Genomic DNA, 22,687 nt, shown 5'->3' with positions numbered 1-22,687 from the left:
AGCTACGTGCTAAACATTCTAGATGTACGTACATATTCTAGTTGATGCACTAAGGACTAAAAAAGCATAGAAGCGAGTGAGTTGATGCTAGTTTATGATTCTCAAATGTCTTGGCTAAGGGCTATTTCTCTTGGGGACCGTTTATAATGGTTGAGGAGGAAAAACTGAATGACTTGTTGTTTTGTCTTTTAGTGGATTATTCATTAAGTAGGTTGTAAGCTCCTTTGAATGGAATGTTGGGTTAATAACTTTACCCTTAAATATTGCACTGTATGATTATTTTGTGCACTAAAAGGGAAGGCAAGAAACCATTCAGGTTAGCCATTTCAGCCATTACCAAACAGCCCCTTATTCATACTGCAACCCTAGGTATCCCTTATTATTTCTAGTACACCTTCCCTCAAGTTGTACATTCTGCATATCTTTAAAAGAACTGCTTATGGTAATTGTCTTGATGGAGCTATTGTACCACTCGGAAGATGATAGCTTCTTTCTTCCATTTATGGAATCCATGACTGTTGGGTTCTGAAGACTTGCAGTTATGGATGAGCCAGTCAATTTGTCTTCTCTGGGGCAGCCACCCTGGTGGTAGCCCATCTAGTCCACTCCTTCCATGGTTAGGTCCATATCCAGTCCACTCCTCCCAAGACCCAGATAGCTGAGACCAACATTGGTTAATGGCATTTTTTATAGACTTGATAATATGTTGAAATGAGAAAAACATGTACATGGTGCAGAAATCATCCCCCATGATAATCTTGTATATATTTTCGTTTTGCAAATTTTCTGGACGCTCAAATCATGATTTCTCTTCTGCCATTTTCATGTGCGAGAATTTTGTATAGATTTCTGCCAGAAATAGGAAGTTTACATTTGTCATTAAATACTATTATTTTACTGCAATCATCAGGACCAAGTAACACATCATGGAGTGCCTTGCATGCTAGCCAAGAAGATTCTAGAGGTTTTATGGAAGGTTTTAAGGTAAATTAAGAATGTTTATAGTAGGGGAGTGGTTCAATGGCTCTAGAAATATTTCAGAGCCATAGTCTATGATATATATGTATATATATTATCTTAGTTAATCCTAGTTGACTCTCTTACTATTTCATAATGTTTTGACCAGCAAGCAAAAGTGAATGGGACAGTGGACTTTGACTCAGGCTCAGGTAGGGCGTTGTTCTTCTATTGCTTAAACTTCATAATTCTCCTTATTCCTGAAGCTCATCTTTGCAACTTGTTTCTTCATTATGATAACTGGGTCATTCTGCACAGGGAGGCCTATGTCAGCACCAGCATCCATGGAGCCTTCGGTTGCGCCACACCCAAAGTCATATATGGAGGTAATATTCTTTATCTTCCCATCCCTTGCTGCTAGGCCTAAAAGTGCTGTTTGGCTTAATCCGGTATTGAAAGAAAAGGAAGAAGAAAATTTGTCACTACCACCAGGGAAGACTGTTTGGATGAGTGTATTAACTCAAATGTGCTAATGGAATTGAACTGGCTTGACTGTTTCTCTTGGGTGAAAACTGTTGAGAGCTTGATTTCATGATTCACCTTGCAGGTTCCAAAGCTTGACAGTGTACTTTTCCTTGCATATTTTACTACATCTTTAGCTGTTTTCTCTACATACACACAAACTTGTGATTCTAATGCACATATACCCATGACAAGTTGGACAGTGTTTTAAAACGTGGAGGCGTAACGCGAGGTGTTCCACTACCTAGAGGCGTGAGGCGTAGTTCAGAACGTAAGAGGTGTAAGACTCCCGAACACAAGGAGGTGTAAGCCTCCTTAAGAGGAGGGGGTGAGGAGGAGGAAGAAGAGGGAAGGGGGGATCTCATTTTTTAGAGATTTTTAATAAAAATCTTTTATATTAAGAACAAAGATGCATAGCACTAGTTGCAGGGGGGGGGTTCTTGTCAAAGCGTATGAGGCGTACACCTCAATGGTGTCAGCACCTCTAGCATACGCCTCAGGGCGCTTTGGGTGCGCCTCGCCTGAAGGCATGCCTCCCATGCCTTTTAAAACACTAGTTGGAAAGTTTGCATTAGTATTCCTATAAATGTGCATTTGCATCTCTTTGGGACAGGAAAAAGGGCATTTGTTCATTTTGCCTCATATTTGATTCATGTGTTTAGAGGATTGAGAATCCATTAAACCTTCTTATTAATTGTGCTAGCAGTAGGGGTGAGAAAGTGGTTTATTCGGTTAAAGCCCAAACCAGATAAACCGAAATACTGAAAAACCAAGATTTTCAGTTAAAAACTGAATTTCGACACTATATATATTATACATATTATATATGTATTATATGTTAATATATAGTATATAGATAATGTAGTTCAGTTAATTTGGTTTTTTTTGGTTAACCTAATTCCTAAACCTGAAAACCGAAACCAGAACCAAAATTTTATAAAACAAGAAAAAAACCGAAACTGAAATTTTTGGTTTTAGCTGAATAATGCTTACCCCTAGCTATCAGTTAGGAGGAGAAGGTGAAGGTTAAGAGGAGAGAATTGGGGAAACAGAGATAGGTGCACATACACCTATTCTCCTCTTTTATCAACTTATAAGAAGATTGTGTTAGAATAATATCAATGTTACTGTTTAATCACAGATGCTACTAGTATAAACCAAATACAACTACGATACTCCCCCTCAAGCTGGTGCATAAATGTCACACATACCCAGCTTGCTAAGAGTAGTAACATGTTGATATTAGGAAGTGCCTTCATAAGAACATTGGCTAACAGATAAACCTATGGAGGCTAACCTGAAGTTGAATGAGCGGGGTAATGAGCCAATTTCAGATATAGGGAGGTTCAGTAGTTAGAAGAGAAGAGATAGGTGCACAGAAACATATTCCAATGGGTTCACTGGTGACCCACTTGATAGCAGCGGGGCCATACCTGTTTGGGTTGTTGGTATGCAAAGCGGCATAAAAAATTCTAGAGAGATCGCATAGGAAAGGTAGGGCAAAGGAGGAAATAAGTGGTTCTTATATGGCACATACATGAATTGGTGCACCTGCGACATACCGAATAATAGGGGTGAGCATTATTTGGTGAATTGAAAATTTTGGATTCGGTTTTTTTGGTTCAGTTATTTCAGTTTTTGGTTAATTCAATTCGGTCTTTAAATTAGAAATTTGGTTAACCAAGAAAACCAAAATTTGCTATATAACATGTAATATATTTGTTAGTGTCAAGTATGTAGGGGTATTTCTGTCTTTATACATATGTTGAGGTTGCTGATGTATAATATTATGTTAGAACTAGTGTCCCTCACTTAAGTAGGGGCACATGTGTCTTTTCCATTATGTTAGTAATATAAAACATATCTAGCTGAATGGGAGAGGTAATTTTTCTCTCATTTGAGCCAGACTTTTCTTCTCTCCTTTTCTCCTCCTTTCTCTCTCTTTATTTCTTCTTTCTTCTTCTCTCTTCTTGGCTGTTATCAGACTAACAGAACTCAAGGGCAGACTGAATCATAATATGGTATCAGAGCTCAACTAAGCAACTCGGATCTGCCCAGGTTTCTGTTTTCTGTGCACCTAGTCTAGGGTTTTCTCTTGGTTTGTTTGCCATCGGTTGGAGATAAGGGAAAGGGCTGAAAAGGAGTGGTCGTCCTCTTCCCTTGGAGGTCTCTATGCCTTCAGTTGTGCTGTTCGTGGTCAGTTGCTGTGGTTTCTAAGAAGCCCTCCCCCTAATCGATGAAGAGAAGAGGGCTGATTTGTGTGGTGCAGTGAGTGTCTTGTGTGGTTTGAATTTCAGGTGATGAGGTAAGAGATTTCTATGCGTTTTTTTGTTATGAATCAAATAAGAAGTATGTTTTAGATCGTATGGTGGGATTTCAGACTGTAGTGTGCTAGGGTTTATGTTGTTTTCAGTGTGATTCGAAGGGGGAGTGGTCCTCATATAGTGTGCTGAGATTTCAGGTAGTCGTGGGCTAGGGTTTGTGGTGTAAAGAGTGCAATCTTCAGCAATTACAAGTGCTGAAACCAGTGTAATCAGTGCGTGGTGTGGTCTAGTGTGTAGTGTGCCGAATTCAACAATGGGAGATAGCAGTGATAGCAAATCTAATGTGATGATACCTACTGATTACCTGAATGTTCAAATGACCTCCATTAAACTGAATGGAAAGAATTATGTTCCTTGGGATAAATTTGTAGAAGTTTTTCTAAAGGCAAAGAAGAATGTGAAACACACAAGGGAGGAAAAACCCTCCACTGATTCTCATGAGTATGATGATTGGGAACAAGAGGATGCACAGATTATCACGTGGTTATGGAATAGTATGGAACCTAAGATTAGTGTAAATTTGATGTTTCTTGACACTGCCAAAGATGTGTGGGACCATCTAAGAAGTTGTATTCTGGTCAAGGCAATACAACCAGAGTATACCAGCTGTATTAGGAATACTTTAATCTGCAATAGGACAATCAGAGTCTTGAGGAGTACTATGCTAGTATGAGAAACATTCGTAATGAGTTGAACGTTTATCACCCCCTCACTTCTGATGTCAAAATTCAGCAACAGTAAAGAGAATAACTTGATGTGACTGGATTTTTAGTGAGGCTGAAATCTGAGTATGAACCAATGCGGGCTCAAATACTAGGAGGACCAGCTCTCCCTTCCTTGGAAGAGGTGTTTGCTTTACTTCGGAGGATTTCCATTGGATCTACTAAGAATTCTAATGTTTCCGATAGATCAACCTTTGCAGTATCGAGGGGCCGTAGTGTTAGAGGTGGAGCTCGGGGAGCTCAGTCTGGCCGTAGTGGTAGCTGTGGTTCGGTATATGGCCGGAGTGGTGGTGGTCGTACTGGAGGTAGAGATTCAGGGGGAGCCCGTAGAAGATGATGTGGGGTCTGAGGAGGTGTATTCATTGTGGTATGGATGGACATACCATTAATTATTGTTATGACTTGCATAGTCCACCCTCAACCTGGGCCAATCATGCCATGACTAGTGACAGTAGTTTCAAACAGGAGAGTCGTTCAGTTGATTAGATACTTCATACATCCATAGATGTTCCCCAGAAGGAGATGATGAGTGTCCTCCATGATGAGTATGAGAGGTTTGTACAGTCCACATCTCAGTAGAGCACGGCTACTCTCGCACACTCAGGTATGGCTTGTTTGGCATCTACACCCAATCCCTGGATTATTGACTTTGGAGCCTTCGATCACATGATTGGAACTCTAAGTGTGTTTTCTTCCCTCTCATTGCTCAACATCACAATCTGTTACCCTTGCTAATGGTTTCACATCCTCCATTTTGGTGTTGGCAATGTTAACATGACCCCCTTATCTTTATCCTCAGCGTTGTATGTACCTAAATTTCCGTTTAATCTTATGTCTGTTAGTAAGTTGACCAAGTCACTCAATTGCTCTATTACTTTTTACCCTTCTTCATGTGTTTTTCAGGATCTCAAGACGGGGATGAAGATTGGTGGAGGGCATGAAGCTGGTGGATTGTATTATCTTGGTGGTGGAAGAACATCAATAGCTCTCCAGTCATCCCTCTCTCCTCTCCAGTGGCACTGTCGATTTGGTCATCATTCGCTAAAAGTTTTGAAGTCTTTGGTCCCTTCATTGAGTCAACTTTTTGTTTTAGATTGTGAGTCGTGTCATTTGGGGAAACATCATCATGTTCCCTTTAGTCCTAGGGTTGATAACCGTGTGTTGAGTCATTTTTCTTTGGTTCATTCAGATGTTTGGGGTCCTTATAAAGTGATGTCATACAATGGGTATAGATATTTTGTCATTTTTGTTGATGATTATTCAAGGATGATGTGTCTCTATTTAATGAAAGAAAGGAGTGAATTGTTTACCATCTTCCAAAAATTTTATGCTGAGATTCGCAACCAATTTGGTGTTAACATTAAAATTTTTCATTCCGATAATGGCTGTGAATATTTCTCTTCATCATTTCAAGAGTACTTGGACCAACATGGCATTGTACATCAGATCTCATGTACCTATACTCCATAACAAAATGGGGTGGCCGAGAGAAAGAATCGTCATCTTTTGGAAACAGCTTGATCCCTCATTCATCACATGAATGTTCCCAAACCCTTTTGGAGTGATGTGGTGCTTACTTCTTGCTTCTTGATTAATCGGATGCCCACGTCTATCCTTGGTCATTCCCCATTCACTACCTTGTTTCCCACCTTGTCTCAATTTCCTCTTTCTCTTCGGGTTTTTGGATGTGTTTGCTTCGTCCATAATCTGGGCCCCGGGAAGGACAAGTTAGATGCACGATCCATTAAGTGCATCTTCCTTAGCTATTCCCGGACCCAGAAAGGGTATAGGTGTTATCATCCTAGTTCTCGACGTTCCTTTGTGTGTGTTGATGTTACCTTCTTCGAGTCTACTCCGTTTTTCTTGGGGTCCGGTGATGTTTCTTTCTCCTCATCACCTCCTCTTCCTCTTCCAGTTGTGGATTCTGTTCCTCTTGTTCTAGCTGTGACCAAGTCCTTGCCTCCAATGCCACCACCGCCACCTATTTGCCAAGTGTATATGCATCAGTTCAGGTCTGAGTTCAGAGGAACTCAGATCTGAACTATTGCAGATCTGCAATAGCATAACTCAGATCTGAGTTCTGATCCGAATTCTCAATTGCTCCTCTTGTTGTTCAAAAGATCTCTTTTTTTTTCTTCATTTTATATATATATATATATATATATTTTCTTTTTGTAATGGAAAAAGAAATAAAAGGCTGAAACACAAGCAATTCTTTTCGGTTGAGTGCTGCAGATCTGAATTCTGCTGATTTGAGTGCCGAATGCAACTCAGATTTGCAACACATGTTTTTGTGAATTTTTTTTTTCTTTTCTTTTTTTTTTTGAAGGGAACAACACCAAGATTGAAAAGAATTCAAATATACCTTTATTAAAATGAAACTGAAACCAGAAAAAGAAAGTAATCTACTTAAGAAAGAAGAAACATAACTACAGTAGTACAACAGTTGCGTTCAAAGCTGAAATGTAAAATTAAGCAAATTAAACCAACTATGAATGCAATGTTGAATGAGACCAGATTAAGAATGCTCAATGTTTCCTAATATTGCTTCTCTAAATCCCCGGCAACGGCGCCAAAAACTTGATTTGTGGCTCACTGTGACACTAGCAAGTGCACTAGCCGTTCAAGTAATAAAGTAGTGAGTGAAGTATCGTTCCCACGAGGATTTAGGAAACAAGTATCAATACTAAATTGAGTACTTCTTATCTGATTAACAAATAAATCAAAACTTTAATGAAAGCTAAAAATCCTAAATTAAAATCTATCTAAATCATTGGTCCAATTGCCTTCAAATCAGGTTAGAAGAGTAAGTAGTAAATTTCAATCTCGGAATTCAGCAATCCATCAATTTGGATCATTCGAATAAATCATAATTGAGCCTTGGTTGGTGAAACCCCAAGGTCATGAACAACCTCTCTCAAGCGCATGTTCATCCTATGCATGAGTGACAATTCTTCTAACTCTAACAAGAATCTAATCCCCATGCATGCATTTCTTCAAACACTTCTAAGGCATCAATTCAAAACTGAATTGATCACCAACTTTATTGTGCAAGTTATCTCTAATCTTGCATCCAATTCAGTTCTTGAATAGTAGATTTGAATTCCTAGAGTCTCTCTCAAGCACTCTAGGAATTCCAAGCTTTAGATCCATTCGGCCAATTTGAAAATTGCAGATCTGAATTCTCTTTCAAGCAATTCAGATCTTGCAATCTCAGATCTGAGAATTCAGATATGAGTTTTGAAGGTTAGTTGGCCGAATTAATCTACAAAAACACCCTTATTCAAGAAACTCCAAGTACAATTCATGACCATTCGAATGAATAAAAAAGAATTAGATTGCTGAATTGAAATTTTACAAGCTGAAATACATCAAGGAAGAATGGAAGAAGGAGAAAGAAGAAAGAAAATATAACAAAGAAACAGAATTCAATTTAAAGGAGAATGAAACTACAATTGAGTTATTACAAATGATATTTGAATCACAAACCCCCAATTTCGAACTCACCTTCTCTTCTAGATTGCTTGTCTTGAACTTCCTTCAGCCCTTCTTTTTCTTTTTCCTTGCGCCTAACCTTCTTTTCTTCTCTTCTCTCAAGGTGGCCGAACCTCTAAGAGTGGGAGAGCCTTCCTCTCAAGCAATTGAACCCCTCTCCCCCCTCCTAGAGGCCTCCTTATATAGTTTTTCAAGGGGGCTCTTGCCCTTTCTTGAAGTCTCTAGAATTGGGTGTATTACACCCCTCATGAACCTTCTAGAGTGCTCCCTCCTTCTCTTCAAGAAACTTCTAGGAGTTGCCGCCCCTAGCTCCCTTTGAGCTGCTATTTGGGCTGCAACTTAGCTTGCTTTTGAGCTCATGTAGGCTACACTCTAGGTTGTTCTTTGGGCTAAAAATGGGCTAGGCCGAAATTTCCTTCTTGCTAGGCTTCTTCCCTTGGGTTTTCCAAAGAGTTAGCTTGCACTACTCGTGCCGAATGAAACTCCCTTGCTCTCATTGTTGGGCTGGGCTGAACTTGATAAATTTTGGGCTTTCTTTTCTTGCTTTTGCCTTCTTTTTCTTGATTTGGCTCTCAATCTTTCTTGCAATCAAGCTAAAATAGGGCAAAATCTAATTAAACCGGCATAAAATTTCATGCAAAAACCTCATAAAATATAGATAAATTGTAGGTTCATCAGTATACAAATCATCCACATGTACTGGCTGATGCTCCAACTCCATCAACGTCGACAGATCCGACAGTTGTCCCCACACCGTCCCCAAACCCAGTGCCGAATGAAACTCCCTTGCTCTCATTGTTGGGCTGGGCTGAACTTGATAAATTTTGGGCTTTCTTTTCTTGCTTTTGCCTTCTTTTTCTTGATTTGGCTCTCAATCTTTCTTGCAATCAAGCTAAAATAGGGCAAAATCTAATTAAACCGGCATAAAATTTCATGCAAAAACCTCATAAAATATAGATAAATTGTAGGTTCATCAGTATACAAATCATCCACATGTACTGGCTGATGCTCCAACTCCATCAACGTCGACAGATCCGACAGTTGTCCCCACACCGTCCCCAAACCCAGTATCAAATCTTGATCTTCCCATTGCCTTGCGGAAAGGTAAACACACTTGTACCCTTCATCCTATTTCTAATTATACTTCACTCACTCACTTTTCTGCTTCCCATCGCTAGTTTATCTCTTTGTTATCATATGCCGTTGTCCCTAAGGATGTCCAGGAAGCCCTTGCCTCTCCAGGATGCTGTCGTGTAATGGAAGAAGAACTTTCATCTCTAACTCATAATCATACTTGGGACCTTACCACTCTTCCTCCTAGGAAGCAGGCTGTCGTTTGTAAGTGGGTTTATACTGTTAAGTATTTACCTGATGGTAGTGTAGAGCGACTGAAAGCTAGATTGGTTGCAAAAGGGTACTCCCAAACCTATGGTATTGACTACACAGAGACCTTCTCCCCAGTTGCTAAGATAGGTTCAGTTCGTGTTGTGATTTTTCTTGTTGCTATGTATGATTGGCCCCTCTATCAGCTTGATATCAAGAATGCTTCTTTGCATGGCAATTTGCTCAAGGAGGCCTACTATGGAGCAACCACCGGGGTTTGTTGCTCAGGGGGAGGATGGTAAGGTGTGCAGACTAAAGAAGGCTATTTATGGGCTTAAACAATCTCCTCGAGCATGGTTTGGTAGGTTCAGTGAGGTGGTAAAGAAGTTTGGTATGAAACAGTGCCAAGTTGATCATTCGGTCTTTAATCATGACTCTCAGGTAGGAAAAATCCTCTTGGTGGTGCACGTAAATGATATTGTTATTACCGGAAATGATAAAATTGGCATCGACAGGTTGAAGACTTTTCTGTAGGAACATTTTCAAACAAAGGACTTCGGTAAATTGAAATATTTCTTGGGATAGAAGTAGCAAGGTCTAAACATGGTATTAATTTGTGTCAGAGGAAATATGTGCTTGATTTGCTGGAGGAAACAGGTTTGTTAGGTGCTAAACTAGCTAAAACACCTATGGAAACAAATACTAAGCTGAGCAATGATATGGATGAAATGTTTGAAGACCCTAGCAGATACCGGCGACTTGTAGGTAAACTGAACTACGTAACCATTACTTGGCTAGATATTTCATTTGCGGTTAGTGTGGTAAGTTAGTTCATGCAGAAACCTTTGGTTCCTCATTGGGATGCAGTTCTAAGAATTGTGAGGTATTTAAAAGGGGCTCCTGGTCGTGGTTTGATATACAAAAGTGGTGGAAAACTTGAAATAGAAGGATATACTGATGCTGATTGGGCCGATTCTATGTCTGATAGGAGATCTACCACAGGCTATTGCACTTTTCTTAGGGATAATCTGGTGACATGGAAAAGTAAGAAGCAAATAGTCGCGGTGAGAAGCAGTGCAGAGGCAGAATATAGAGCTATGGCACATACCACCTGTGAAGTAGTGTGGTTAAGGAACCTTCTACTAGAGATAGGATACAATGTTAACACTCAAATGAAAATCTACTGTGACAATTAGGCTGTAGTTCATATTTCTTCTAATCCAGTGTTTCATTGAAGAACCAAGCACATAGAGGTTGACTGTCACTTTGCGAGAGAGAAGGTGCTGAGTGGAGTGATAGGCACTGCATATGTTAACACAGGGAACCAGTGGGCAGACTTGTTTACTTAAGGGTTGAGTTGGGGAAGAGTAGACTACATATGTAACAAGCTGGGATTATATGATATATACTCACCAGCTTGAGGGGGAGTGTTAGTGTCGAGTATGTAGGGGTATTTCTGTCTTTATACTTATGTTGAGGTTGCTGATGTGTAATATTATGTTAGAACTAGTGTCCCTCACTTGAGTAGGGGCACATGTGTCTTTTCCATTATGTTAGTAATATAAAACATACTTGGCTGAATGGGAGAGGTAATTTTTCTCTCATTTGAACCAGACTTTTCTTCTCTTTTTTTCTCCTCCTTTCTCTCTCTCTTTGTTTCTTCTTTCTTCTTCTCTCTTCTTGGCTGTTATCAGACTAACAGAACTCAAGGGCAGACCGAATCATAATAATATTATATATAACATAATATTTAATATATACTATAATGAAATTTGATTTCATTATATATAGAATAGAATAGAATAGAATATGAAATTCGGTTTTAACCGAAAACCAAACTGAAAATTTCAGTTTCAGTTTTTCTATAATTCGGTTTTGGTTTTATTTTCATTTTCTTAATTTGGTTTTTAAAAATTTGATTTATTTGGTTCAGTTTTCTAACCGAATGTTCACCCCTACCGAATAATGAACATTGTGTCCACATTGGATGCTAACTTAATGCCATGCCATGTTGGAGAGGCAACAGATCAAATGCTTGGCTGCTTCAGGAAGCTAAAAAATTTTGCTTCCTCAAATGGCCTGAGGCTTATAAATCAAGGTGCTACATTGGGTTGAGGTTTCCCATGTTCACCCTTAGGTTTTTTGACCGTTGAGGTTTAAATGCCTATGTGGCACTGATGTGGAGCTCAAACAGCAATACAACACAGCCATGCCAAAAATGGCTTGATTAGAGGTTGAAGGGTAGGAAGAAATGAGGTGGTAGTTCCTTGCTATTTGCAAATATAATTTTATTTTGTGAAGGAGGCAATCAAGATGATTTGAGGAACTTGAAGAAACTTATTAAGATTTTTGATACTATCTCTAACCTGAGGGTGAACATGGGAAAGAGTCATGTAACAGGTATTAGTTTGGAAGTGGAAGGAATTCATGTATTGGTGGGGATTCTAGGATGTGAAGTTAGATATTGGCCTTTGGTGTACCTAGGTCTTCCTTTGGGAGGGAACCCGAGAACATAGGTATTTTGGAAACTGGTGGTAGAAATATTTGTCAAAAAGCCAACACCTTGGAAAAGAAACTGTATTTGAATGGGTGGGAGATTAACCTTGATTAGAGCAACTTTGGCCAATTATCTATCTACTTCTTGTCCACCTTCCGTATTCCAGTTAGATTAGTGGGTTAACTAGAGAAACTTATGAAGCACTTATGGGGAGCTAGGAAATGAGAAGAGGGACCATTTGGTGAAGTGGGAATAGGTTATAAATCTAAGGAACAGGGAAGGCTTGCAATAGTGAACCTAACTCATAGGAATACGGCTCTTTTAAGTAAATGGCTGTGGAGATTTCCTTTGGAAAGGAACAGGTTTTGGCATAGGGTTATTGCAAGCATACATGGGATGCAAATGCAACCCCCATCTCAACTTCAGCTTCTTGGGAATCTATACAAGAGGAAAACTGGCTTTCATTAACTTTATCCGCTTTCGGATTTTGGTTTTAGAGGTGGATGAGGGATAATGAATGTGAGTTTCTTATTCATTTGTTGGCTGAGCTTGATTCAGTTTTTTTTGGACTAGTTAGTGGAGGACACTAGAGTTTGGTCAATCTCTCCTGATGACATATTATGTAAAGACAAAGGAAATCTTCCAAACTATCTCTCACTAGTCATTATGCATAATCTTCATTAAAAGGTATAGGCTCCATATTTATATATAGAAAACAATGTGTTCATGTGGAGAAAAAGAAGGAAAAGAAAATTTAGAAAAATATAGGAGCTGAGCCCCTATTTTTGTCATAGGAAAAGAAAAAAAAGAATGTGTTGTTTGGAGAAATTTGAAGTTCTTTGCTTATTGGTTCAGGTTTTGAAGTCTTCCCATTCAAGAGAACATACACCACCATGTGTGTTGATTAAATCCTAACCAGTAAGAAAATAATAAAAAGAAACTAGTATATAAGCCCATGAAATGAATAATTTAGTAGTAATATGTATTTTGTTATTATAACCCCAAAAAATTAAGGGTATAAAAAATTTCATAGCGCCATGTACAAAATAGATTAGGCACTTACAGCAAGCAACCCTCAAGGTAGATGATTCTACTCTGTAAGGTTTTAGTTTGCCAATAGGACAAACTACTGATTTCACAGAAGCAGAAGAAGGTAGTGCCTTGTTGGTTGGTCTCAGAACATAAAGTTCTCCAGATCACTTCCTTGAATATTGAAAAAGACTCAAGAAATGCTCCAAAAATGGCCCTTGTACGTTCTCTTAATTTTTCAATGAAATTAGGGAAATCCCATCTTAGTTGAATGGTGAGGTTAGATGATTTCCAAGGGATAGGGATAAAACCAGTTTAGGAAACTAAACCGGACTGGTCGGTCAGATGGGTTGAACCGTGACTAGGGCCCTCACCAGTTCGATTACACCCAAAGAATTGAAATGGTTAAAAACCTGGTGAAAACTGGCTAACTGACCAATTTAATGAAATTGATTCTATTATTGATAAAAAAAGCTGGCTGACTGACTGGTTTAACTGGAAAACTGGTGAACCATTCTCGGTTTCATGAAACTATTTGGGCCGTTAAACAATTGAAATTTCAAAACATGTGTGACAAGACTTGAACCCATGGCCTCTTATTTTGTAGTATTGCTTAATTACTATTAACCTACTTCTTTATTTTTGTTAATTAATGACTCTTTATGTTTTATATATATATATATATATATCTGTGCGTGTGTGTGTGTGTGTGTGTGGATTAAGAGGCTTGAGCACTTGTCATTTGCTTTAAAAATTAAGGAACTCGCCATCCATCCACCATGTTTAAGTATGACAAAAGTTGTAAAATATATTATATATAGTATTTATAAGACCCATAGTATATATATGTATATGCCATGTCACACGGTTTGAGTCGTTTGGCCCTGGTTGAACCTCTGATCTGTTAAACTCTCCCTTTTCCTATTCTTTGAACATTTATTAAAACAGGGGCTGATTGATTAGCTAGATCAAGTCAGGAAGGCCATTTTTGAATAGTGGAAACACAATGCCTGTTAGTTTGGTTGGGCTGCATGTTTTATTGATTTTTTTGTCTTTCGTGTGCATCCTCCCATGAACATTAATCAATCAGAATAATTAATTATACGAAGGGGGACATAAACTCTCTTAACTCCCCAGCAGAGGCATGAACCCCCACAAAGAGAACCAGAATTACAACTAAGCCCAAAATATAGATTCCCTGTCCACCCCTAGTTTAGCCAACTCATCAGCAAACGAATTAGCAGATCTCTTCACCCAACTGAACTTTATTTCCATGTCCTTAACTAGCCATCTGAATTTTCTCCTTTTGTTGTTGTAGTTCCATAATCCAGCCTTGTCTTCTTGCAGCCACCCTACTACCACCTCTGAATCCCCTTCGATTGCAAGCCTTTTAATGTTCATATCCTTTGCTCTTTGGGCACCTTCCAAGACTGCAAAGATCTCAGCCCTGAGAGAGTCTCCACTCCTGATTGGGCCTGAGAACAGAGCTAAAACAGTCCCATTCTCATCCCTAAATACACCCCCTATTCCTGACTGCCCAGGATTCCCTCTACTACTACCATCGAAGTTCAGCTTTATAAATCCAGAGGGGGGAGGGGTCCAAGACAGACTTAGACCCGTTTTGACCTGGGCACTGCTAGCAATCTCTCTCCAATTCCTTAGCAGATCATCCACAGTAAAATTGTGAATAGGTCCGATGATTTCAGCTACTGAACTACCCTGATGTGAATCAGCTCTATCAAATTTTCAACACTTCTCTCTCTTTCAGAGAAAAATCTTGAATTCCTTTCTTGCCAAACCGACCAGCACATCGCAGCCCCTAGGCATCTCCACATAGTTCTGCCCCTTTTCAAATGCTACCTGAAAAAAGAACAAAAAAGGCTCTGTGCATCCACAGGGGGGTTCCACCCAAACCCGAAGAGAGAAAAGGCCCATTTCCAAATAGTTTTGGCAACCCGACAAGAAATCAAAAGGTGAAAACCAGTCTCCCCATCAGCTTTACAAGGAATACACCTATGAGGGGATAATCAAGTCTTGGGTCTCTTTCTTTGAAGCAGATTACTAGTGTTGATTCTATTCAGAAATAATTCTCAACAAAAACTTCCAACTCTAGGAGGAATTGGCTTATGGGATTATCTGTCTGAGTCAAGACTTTAAAGAATGAAGCACAAGAGAAGGAACTTGAGGGGGTGGGGGTCATTCTAGTGTCTTCCTTAGTGGGGTCCAGGAAAGCATTTTCAAGAAAACCCAGAAGAGCCAAAGTGCTGTGCAGGTCTGCATCTCTAACAGCCCTTCTCAAGCCCAGGTTCCAACCAAACTCAGAAGTTGAGGAAGAAGGGACAATGAAGGAGGATATGGGCTTATTTTTAGGTCGGAGAGAGAATACAAAGACGGAAACTGGTCCTTCAAAGGGGAATTACCCACTCAGGTCTGTTCCTAGAATTTTATGAGGTTGCCTGAGTTTAAATCATACTTGATTAAAGGGGAGAAGATAGGTAATCCTCCCAGGAACATTCCTTTGTTTTTTTACCGAATGTTGTTCTTTTCTCAAAAAAAAAAAAACGGAAGTTTTATTTATTCCTCTTTGATGAAACATGTGCAATGGGCAATAAATATCTTTAATATTTTTTCAGACTAAGATGAATACTACATCTAGCTTCTAAAGGAGACTTGATGTGATTCCCAAGTATGTTGGTTGATGGTGTAATGTTAGGTATATATTACTAAACTTAGAAACCACATTGGGAAGGCAGCATGTACATTAGATGTATGCTATAAGGGGCGTATTGCTATATACACCATCATTATTGTTGATTTCATATATCTGCTTTCTTTTGTTTTCAAGTTAGTCAGTTTATTAACAAAAATAGAGGCATGGCATGAGTACGAAGATTCTATTTTGCAGATCATGGCTATGGTGCAAAGAGGGGAGAAACCTCCTGGCATCAAAGTAATCCATTTCTTCATTCCCTTCACAAAATTGGATTTAACTGGCTATGTTGGATTGCAACATTAATTTTGTCTTGTTTTGGTCTGGTTCCAGGAAATCAACGACCTACCTCCCAATCCAAACCAGCCACCATCAAATCCTCGTTTAGCACCTAGAATGAAGGTTTGCCTTCGGAATATTTTTAAAATTTTAACTTTAAATATTGGATGAAATTTGCCTTATTTTCAAACGAACAAGGGAATTTTGAATAGATATCAAATTTGTTTTTTGTTTTGGAATAGAATGATTAGTTCATTTCCTTTGTTTTATTGTTGTTTGCTGGACTCCAATAATCAATTCCATTTTCAAAGTTAACACGGTATTCTTGACTGTCATGGTGTTTGGAACCAATGCCATTTCCTGTTGTGTTTTTTGAGAAAATGGCACTGCATTGGCATGGCATTTTCTCAGAAAATGTTTTTTTTTTTCCTTTTATTTTTCTATTTGGTACTATTTCTGTTGCTGCCATATGGACGTTTTTCAATGCCATGTCAGCTTACCATTGCTAGCATCAGTAAAAAAATGAGAAAACACCAAAAAGGGCATTTTCTCAAACCACACCTTTCCTGATTTCCAAGGCGTGGTCTGAGAAATGTTGTTTTTGGAAAAACGCATAACCAAACATCAGGAATTGTCTGAAAAATGGATTTTAAATGTGGCATACTGGTGTGACACCTTTTTTCAAATAAATGGCATTGGCTCCAAACACCAGCTATAACATCCTTTTGGGGGGTCATCAGATGATCTGTGCATCTATAAATCAATCCCCTTCTTGATAGGGAGAAGACTTCCTATTTATGACCTTTCAAAAGACAGATGAATTCAAGAACATTGGAACTGAATATTGAATAGCAAGCTGAATTAAATAGAACATTTAATGAAGTAAATGGAGTCAATGAATGGTGAAATTGATGATTTTGTTGTTACAATTCCACGTGTTCAAATAACATTGGGAACTTTACTTTCAGTGGCAACCTAGTTTTTCTTTCTTGTGTTTGTGGGCTCTATGCTGACCTGTATTCTATCTCGTTCGTTTCCTTACCACCATGTTCTTCCTTTAGCAGGGGTTCACTTCTTATCATTAATGAAAGCATTCTGATTTTTATTGATTAAAAAACTAATAAGTAAATGTGTAAGTAATCAGTTGCTTTTAAATTTAATTAAGTTTTTTTTTTTTTTTAATTTCTGAGCAGCCATGGGAGGTTGGTCAGGCTCAGAACAGCTCTAGCTACACCATTCAGTCCCAAACAAGCGGTGAAAACTCAAGTTACAAGGTAGAAGATAATGGTTCTGCCTCTCAATTGAATGGTTACAGCTCAGAGCCTTGGTGGCAACGGAAAAATGTGAGAATCTCAGAAATTGAAGATGAGAATGATCAAAGAATTGCCTCATATGGCGTAGTTCCTGTGTCCAATGAACGTCCAGTCCAGCGTACATGGGTTCCACCACAGCCCCCACCGGTTTCCATGCCTGAAGCTGCTGCAGCAATCCGACAACCAAAATCCATAATTCAGAAGGAGCAACCAAGTAATGACCAGGTGATGGAACGCTCCTCAGACGAAGTTGATGAGTTGCAGAGGATTACAAAACTATCAGAATTAGGAGGTGAAGTGGATCTCAACAGTAGCGGTAAGAACTTGGAGATAAGCGAGATACAAGAAGAGCAGAGTGGTATTGAAGGGAACTGAGTTGGAATCAGATATATGAGGTCTACTTGGTCAGCTAGCACTAGCAGTGATTACCCATGCTACTAAAGATGATGTTAATAATTAGTCATTCTCATCTTGATTACCATGATGATGGTAGATAATAATGTTTTACGTTTTTCTATTTCCCATGTTTGTACTGCATACTGAATACTGATTCAGTGCATGTAGCCATATTACAAGAAGGTGAGGGAAATGAAATGATAAGTATTCTGCATCTCCATTACATATTGACAGAACAAGTTGTAAGTTGAAGTGGTTTGAAGGGTTAGGGAAAACTAAAAAAGACATGAGTTAAGAAATGATTTAAGTGTTCATAATTTAACATATTTAAACAATTGGAATGGTGAAGCAGGATTAGTTTAGCCGATGATGATATTGATTAATGGGTCTTGATGTCTGTGGTGTTTAACCGGTCGGTATTTTTTAGCGTGGTTTCACATCAGTACTATATGAACTTGAAGTCGCACTCTATTTTCTGTTTTTCTCTTTATCATGGGCTGCCAGCCAGGTAGCGATGTATGGATACAGATGTAGAGAGTCGGAATTCCATGCATGTCCAAGTGTCTGACTTGGCAAGATGAGAAAACATGGACTTGTAGATGTGTCATGGTAAAGTATATACATTATTAAAATAGTTTATATTATTTTAAATTCTAACACTATATGCCTGTAAATAGGGAGTCAAACGATGAGAAAACATGTTGCCTTGTTGCTATCAAATAATGTTGAACATACTAAAAAAAGGCATTCATCTCCTACCTTAGGCTGCATTTGGTTGCAATGCGAATCTGGATTAGATAAATCTTTCTTCCGGTTTAATTTTACATCTATTTGTCCGCAAACTATGAATTGCACTTTTACTTAATACAAAATTTGTTTTTTTTTTTTTTTTTTTGTTTCATTTGTACTTGTTGGCACTGTAAAATTTTGCATCTTAAAAATGGGAAAATCTATGATGCAGAAAAGGTATGGTACGGGAAGAGTTTTAACTAATCAAAACCCCCCATGAATTGGCTACCACGTTTATGATTCCAGTTGCTTGGTCAGAAGTTTTCCAGATATCATATCTTTTCTGTATCATAGTCGAATCACTTAAAAATTGATGCAAAATTTGCACCACCTTTCCTTTGAGACTTGCCTCAAGTCTCCTATAAAACTGAGGACTACATCATCTGAAATCGGATTTCCTCACAAAATTGGTCCTCACAGCCCTTGCAACCATGCATTTGGGAATATCTCCCCATTAAAAATCATTCAAGTATGGAAATGTTCCCATGTGTGGCTGCAAGCACTGTGAGGTGAGTGTGAGGAGGAGATCTGAGCTTACATTATCTTTCTTCCTACCTCAGACAAATAAGACAGTCAAAAGCTGATGCAAAAGCAAATCAGAATTTACACTCGGCCTATTTGTAGTCTCATGCAAGACAATTTGGCAACAAGTGCCCAACTAACCTCCGTTTTCCTTTGTTTTCCCTTGTAATAAATATTCTAAGCATAAACATGAGTACATGACAACATGATCAAGTTATTACAATGAGGCAGCAAATTTATTCTTAGCCTTCTGAATAGATAATTGTTTCATTAAGAGGTTTAACATATCAAACATATCAAGATATCCAGGTAGAGTGTCACGTCAATCAGAGTTAATAACCATCTGAGCTATCTCATTCTTTGTTATGGTCAGAGAATGATTCCTTCTTGAAGAATAAGAATTAAATTCATAAAAAAATATATATATTACAATAAGAAAGGTGATAAGAAATCACCCGAGAGAGACATTCACGAGTGGTATCAGAATAGTCTTGATGAGAGTCTGGTGATGATAGTTTGATTATCCAACTGATTGATTGTTTTTACCTCAAGACCTCCGGGGGTTCTCTTATTCTCATGTAAGAATGGCTATAGATGTTGCATCTAGAATATCCCACATTTTTCCATCAGTAATCTAGAATATCTGACATTCTTCCTTATCATGATTTTTTTTTTTTTTTTTTTTTTATGTCAGAAAATTGTAATCAACAATAGGGATCAAACCATTAACAATCAACTGATTCCACCCTCTGGACATACCTCCCAATGGTTCCAGTAAGGCACAAATTAGTATTTATTGATGACGGCCATTGCCAAATTGATTTTTAATTACTTGGAGGTGGGTTGCAGTTGGCATAGAGAACTGTGACTTAAACACTAATTTAAAAATTTTGGTTTGCAGAGGCACCACCTGCCATGTGATCTCATCTTTCATGTTGTTCTAGAACAATTCACATCTGCTGCACCATCATCCTACAGGAGAATCAGCAAATATGAATTTAATTCCTTGCTAACTGCCTTGTGACCTCATATTTCATATTGTTCTGGAACAGTTCCCATCTGCTGCACCATTTTTTTTCCTGTTTGAAGCAGCTTACTGGAGAATCAGCAAATATGAACTTCACTACCAACTAAAATATTCTCCATGGTTGTGATGCATGATGGGAACTAAACCTGCTTTAACTGGGTGGATGTAGAGATCTTCAATGTAAAAATCATGTGTTTAGGAAAGCATCATTAACCTCATGCAAACCCATTAACTGGGATGTATTTGGTACATAGCCTTCCATCTTCAACCGCAAAAGCATGACATCCAACGTTTCATATATCTCCTCAGATCTTGGGTGCGATTTATCAGCAACCAAGAACTCGTAGGATTGACCATCTACCTCTATGGAGCTACAACCAGGAGTCTTCTTGACACCCCTGTCTCTCATCATACTTCTGACCATCCTCACATCATCCCATCTTCTCCTAGAAGCATACAGATTTGCTAGAAGGGCATAAATCCCGCTATCTTTAGGGTCCAAATCTAGAAGTTTATCTGCAGCAAGCTTACCCAACTCCACGTTCCCATGCATCTTACATGCATTAAGAAGAGCACCCCAAGCAGCTTCATCTGGCTCCATGGGCATTCTCTTTAACAACTCTTTGGCCTCTTCCACAAGTCCAACTCGTCCTAATAGGTCAATCATGCATGCATAATGTTCTGCCTTGGGTTCTATTCCATACTCTACTCTCATGTCCTCAAAATATTTCTTACCTTGGGTGACCAACCCCCCATGACTACAAGCCGATAGGACACCAACAAAAGTGATATCATCAGGCACTAATTCTAAATTCCTCATTTGCTCAAAAAGATTAAGGGCCTGGTCAGCATATCCATGAGCCGCATACCCTGCAATCATAGAATTCCAAGTCACTAAATCCTTATCTTGCATCTTATTGAAGAGTTTTGCAGCTGCATCAATATCCCCACATTTAGCGTACATATCTATAATTGCGTTTGTCAGAATAACACTGGGCTGAATCTTTTTCTGACCAACATAGTGTTGGTGAATCCACCGACCAAGATCGAGGCATTCTGATTGAGCACAGGCAGAGAGAACACAAACAAGAGTACTCTCTATTGGCACCACACCCAACTCCTTCATCTCATGGAACAGTTCCAATGCTTCATTAGGTTGATTATTCTGTGAATAACCGGCAATCATTGCATTCCAAGACACCACATTCCTCTCAGGCATCTCATCAAACAATTTTCTTGCAAAATTTAGATCCCCCTGTTTTGCATAACCATTGATCATAATCGTCCATGAGAAGGCATCTCTAACTTCCATCTTTTCAAATATTTCTCTTGCAGTGTTCAAGCAACCACACTTTACATACATATCCGCCAAAGCGTTCAACAAATTTAGGTTACAATTGACCCTGTTCTTCTCTATATATTCATGAACAACTTTTCCTAGTCCAATATCCCCCATCTGTGAGCAGGCAGAGAGCACTGTAATCATAGTAACCTCATTGGGTGTAATGCCGCTCGATAGCATTGTGTAGAAGAGATTCAGAGCTTCATTGGGAAGATTTTTCTGGGCAAACCCGTCGATCATAGTGGTCCAAGAAACAACATCCCTTACAAAGCTTGCATCAAACAAAAGACGAGCAGAACTTAAAAACCCATATCTAACATATAAATGGATCAAACCATTCTGAACTAGCAAATTCGTATCAAAACCCAACTTGTTAATCAGACAATGAAGCTGCTCACCCTCAACAGCTCCAGGAGACTGCTCACAAGCCTTGAGAGCAAAGACGAAAGTCCGATTGTCCATCTCAACTTGCTCTTGGACCATCTGGCGGAACAAAAGTAAGCCCAACTTCGGAAGCTTAGCCTTACAGTAGCCCCTGATCATTGTATTCCAAATATAAGTATTGGGCTCGGCGATTTGGGAGAAGATGATCTTGGCATAGTTTATGTCGCCGAAGTCGGAGAGTGCACAGAAGGACAAGACCCGGCTTACCGGGAAACGGTGCATAATGAGTCCAGTTCGGGTCATATGAGCTTGGATTTGCTTCAACTCTGACATCGAGTTGCAGGATTCCATGGTTAAGAGAACTGGGTTTGTGATCATCAAATTGCTGTTTATGTTCCATTTGGGTTTTTGGGCAGAGGCAGATGAAAATGATCTGAGACATTGGAAAGTTATTTGTGTTCTCTGAAGTTGTCGAACGAGAGGAAAGAGAAGAGGAGGAGGAGGAGTAAGAGGTTGAAGCATGAATAAAATGATACGTATTACGTAGCTTTCATGTGCAGAGAGAACTTAACAGATAACGCAGGGAAGAAGCTGGACGACAGACTATTCGCATTTTGGCGGTAGACTAGAAATTGGATCAATTGGCCCGCCGGCGCCGGATGGGTAGAAGTCTAGAAGTCTAGAACGCCCCTCTTCTCCTCTGTTCTACTATATATTCAAAAAAGCCCAGTGACGGCGAGTTCGAGGGATAAGAAAGCAGTTGCTTAATGTACCGGCCCCGTTCCGGCAACTCGCATTTCCCGTTTGCTTGTTTGGAAAAGGATATAGTTGCCATGTCTTGTTGGAGTTATAAATGGAGTTTTTCGTAATTTCAATTCATCTCACACTTTAACTAAACAGTCTTCAAACTGTTAAGATTTTAAAGTAAAAGCAATACGCTTTTGAACGTCAAAGCTTTTAGAAGATATTTCGAAAAACACTTATCAAAGGGCCCTAGATTCGGAATTCATTGCATTAAGCTTCGGTTGTGATGGTGTACAATCTAACACTCCCCGC

The 22,687-nt window shown here is 39.0% G+C and overlaps 1 protein-coding gene and 1 pseudogene across 4 annotated transcripts in view; one reads left to right on the top strand and one right to left on the bottom strand.

Annotated features, from left to right (window-relative positions):
- Window positions 1-17,866, top strand: part of PEX14 (peroxin 14) — a 46,200-nt gene extending 28,334 nt beyond the window's left edge. For 2 of the 3 annotated variants that reach the window (XM_088961077.1, XM_088961078.1), the window contains 6 exons: window positions 911-984; window positions 1,127-1,169; window positions 1,276-1,343; window positions 15,775-15,819; window positions 15,913-15,981; window positions 17,052-17,866. In XM_088961077.1, the coding sequence (XP_088817203.1) occupies window positions 911-984; window positions 1,127-1,169; window positions 1,276-1,343; window positions 15,775-15,819; window positions 15,913-15,981; window positions 17,052-17,546 (794 nt within the window). In that variant the 3' untranslated portion in view covers window positions 17,547-17,866. The remainder of the gene's footprint in view (window positions 1-910; window positions 985-1,126; window positions 1,170-1,275; window positions 1,344-15,774; window positions 15,820-15,912; window positions 15,982-17,051) is intronic. The other variant, XM_088961079.1, reaches the window with a different exon arrangement.
- Window positions 17,867-19,264: 1,398 nt separating this feature from the next.
- On the bottom strand, window positions 19,265-22,426 carry LOC148879524 (pentatricopeptide repeat-containing protein At2g22410, mitochondrial pseudogene; annotated as a pseudogene). The gene has a single exon (XR_016104263.1). The product of XR_016104263.1 is annotated as a pentatricopeptide repeat-containing protein At2g22410, mitochondrial pseudogene (transcript).
- Between the last annotated feature and the right edge of the window lie 261 nt (window positions 22,427-22,687).

This window comes from Nelumbo lutea, chromosome 1 (genome assembly GCF_056320005.1).
Source record: "Nelumbo lutea isolate HS-2025 chromosome 1, American lotus-T2T, whole genome shotgun sequence".
Classification (NCBI taxonomy): Eukaryota; Viridiplantae; Streptophyta; class Magnoliopsida; order Proteales; family Nelumbonaceae; genus Nelumbo; species Nelumbo lutea.
The sequence above is the reverse complement of the archived record's forward strand: the minus strand, read 5'-3'. Positions and strand labels throughout refer to the sequence as shown.